General features: G+C 36.8%; 1 protein-coding gene across 1 annotated transcript; it reads left to right on the forward strand.

Moving 5' to 3' along the window:
• Positions 1–635: 635 nt before the first annotated feature.
• On the forward strand, positions 636–995 carry LOC101603598 (synaptosomal-associated protein 23-like). The gene has a single exon (XM_045148610.1). It carries the CDS (start codon positions 636–638, stop codon positions 993–995), a length of 360 nt encoding a protein of 119 aa, XP_045004545.1.
• Positions 996–2,786: the final 1,791 nt, after the last annotated feature.

Raw genomic sequence — 2,786 nt, forward strand, 5'->3', positions numbered from 1 at the left:
CGGGATCAGACTAAATTCATGGAATTGGCTAAAGAATGACAAGAGAATACAAGAGAATAAAAAGAATCAGAAAGATTTAAATTTTGACTAACATGACAAAATGATAGAAACTGTTTTGTTTTATTTTGAAGGGGCAATTGTAGTATAAAATGAGGAAAACTGGATGATATTTTTAAGTTTTCAACACTACACATTTAGTGTAGATACCAGATAACTATTTTCTAGAAATGCTAATATAAATATTTGTACCTCAGCAGAAACCTAATCATAAACACACAGGAAAAAAAAAATATATATATATATATGATTTTTGATACAGGTATCTGTTGAGATAATTGAGGGCATACATGTACACAGAAAACAGATCTGGCTGTTCATGGTGCCACATGCCTATAATCCTAGCACTCAGAAGGATAAGGTAGGAAGATGACTGTGAGTTTGAGGCCAGCCTGACACTACATAGTGAATTTGTGAATTTCAGGTCTTCCTGGGCTTGAGCAAGATGTTACCTCAGGGCCTGGTCAGGTCTGGTCTCGGAAAGACTGAGCTACAGGTGGGCCAAAGAGCAGTGACCAGAAGAAACCGCTCGAACATCTACATTTCCATTTCTGTGCCTGGTAGAGTTTTGATTCATCATGGATAAGCTGTCACCAGAAGAAATTCAGCTGAGGGCTCACCAAGTTACTGATGAGTCTCTGGAAAGTAGGAGGAGAATCCTGGGTTTAGCCATTGAGTCTCAGGATGCAGGAATCAAGACCATAACTCTACTGGATGAGCAGGGGGAACAATTAAACCACATAGAAGGCATGGACCAAATAAATAAAGACATGAGAGATGCTGAGAAGACTTTGACAGAACCCAACAAGTGCTGTGGACTCTGCATATGCCCTTGTAATCGAACAAAGAACTTTGAGTCTGGAAAGGCCTATATGGCAATGTGGGGAGATGGTGGAGGCAATTCACCTAACAGTGTTGTTTTGAAGCAACCAGGCTGAGTAACCAATGGTCAACCTCAGCAGACCTCCACAGGTGCAGCTAGAGGTGGATACATTAAATGGCCGACACCAACAAAGATTGTATCAACATTGCCAACACAAGAGCAACGAAACTCATTGACAGCTAAAGCTTCTGCTTTACTGGTTTACCAGTTCTTCAGTTTTCTAGCTTCTCTTCCTGTCATCAACTTTTCAGAGTTTGAAATTTTGTTCCCACAGTCTTCTAACTGAAGAGAGTGTGAAATAAGCTCCAGAGGAGTAACAGGCTCCAACCATTTTTATTTTCTGTGTCTTTTGAGGGTAGACTACTGCTCAGCTGTCGTTAGACTATTTTCTTTCTCGTCATGCACTCGACTGCTACTGTATATCTGCAGAGTGTCTTCATCCTCTCCACTTCAGTAGGTTCTTTTGCTCTCGAGATTTGGAGGCATTGCCAAAGATAGCCACAAGAAAGGCAGCTTTGGAAGTGGCTTTCTGATTAGTTTGGTAAAGAACAAGAATAAGGAGTGAGATGGTTATCACCTCAGCAAAATTCCACTCCCCCACCCCAACACAAAGTTACATGGCCACAATAATGATCTAGTTGGGTTATTTTATTTTATTTTTATTTTGAGGTCAGGTCTCACTCTAGTCTAAGTTGACCTGGAATTCCCTATGTAGTCTCAGGCTGGCCTCTAACTCACGGCGATCCTTCTACCTCGGCCTCCTGTGTTCTGGAATTAAAGGCATGCATCACCATGCCCAGCTATTTTTTACTTTAAGTTACAGTTTTTGTCATGTAAGGCTAATGCTTTGTTTGTTTTGGAGCTTTTATACATAATATTTTTTTGTGATACATTGTTATTTTACAACCTTGGCTCCAAAGAGCATAGAATGGGTTTTCTTAAAGTAAAATTAATTTCTTAAATCTCAGCGATTCATATATATACATAGATTCTGTGATCCCATTACATATTGCACATTCAGGAACTTTGTACAATGAGTACCTTTTTGTTTTCACATTATTAGTAGTTTTATGGTCCCATTAGAGGTCTGCTAACCTAATAAAATTATATGAAGAAAAAACTGTAAATAATTCCTAAGTATAACATGAGAAATTCTAAAGCAGGATTAAAGAAGTTTTGGAAGAGTATATTTTGTGAATTCAGATTCACCTCAATGCTAAAGAGTAGATTTAGATAGGAAAAAGGAAACTTAGTTCTGGTCTCAGGTAGAAAAATAGATTACATCTTTATGTAGTATTAGACATTTGAAACTATAATTTATTGTTACTAATTAAAAAAAATTCTGCCTTTGGCTTAATTATTGGTGATTATAACAGTCATCCTCTATGTGTTGAACTATGTCTACAATTGGATGTAGATCCTGAACAGTGTTATCAAAATTGAATTGGTATTTGTCACCTTTCTTTAAAACCTAGCATCTGTACATGCCAAAGTTATCAAAGTAGATTGCTGTGACTAATAACCACTGCTTCATTCTCATAATTAAATTTTGTAATCATTAAAATAGGAAAAAAAAGATGCTACCCCAAAATAAATAAGTAAATAAATAAATAAAATCTGGAAAAAAAATAACTAGCCAAAGAAGTCACTAGGTAACAGAATTTAGAAATGTCCCCTGAGAGGGAGAAGAGACAACTCAGTGGAGATAAGATGAAGATCAGAGTGTGGATCGCTGCCAGCACCATACAAAATGTGGAGGTGATGACATGTGCTCATGTATCAGTAATTTCCTGATTACTAGCCAAATATATATATATATATATATATATATATATATATATATATA

Source organism: Jaculus jaculus, chromosome 5 (genome assembly GCF_020740685.1).
Source record: "Jaculus jaculus isolate mJacJac1 chromosome 5, mJacJac1.mat.Y.cur, whole genome shotgun sequence".
Classification (NCBI taxonomy): domain Eukaryota; kingdom Metazoa; phylum Chordata; class Mammalia; order Rodentia; family Dipodidae; genus Jaculus; species Jaculus jaculus.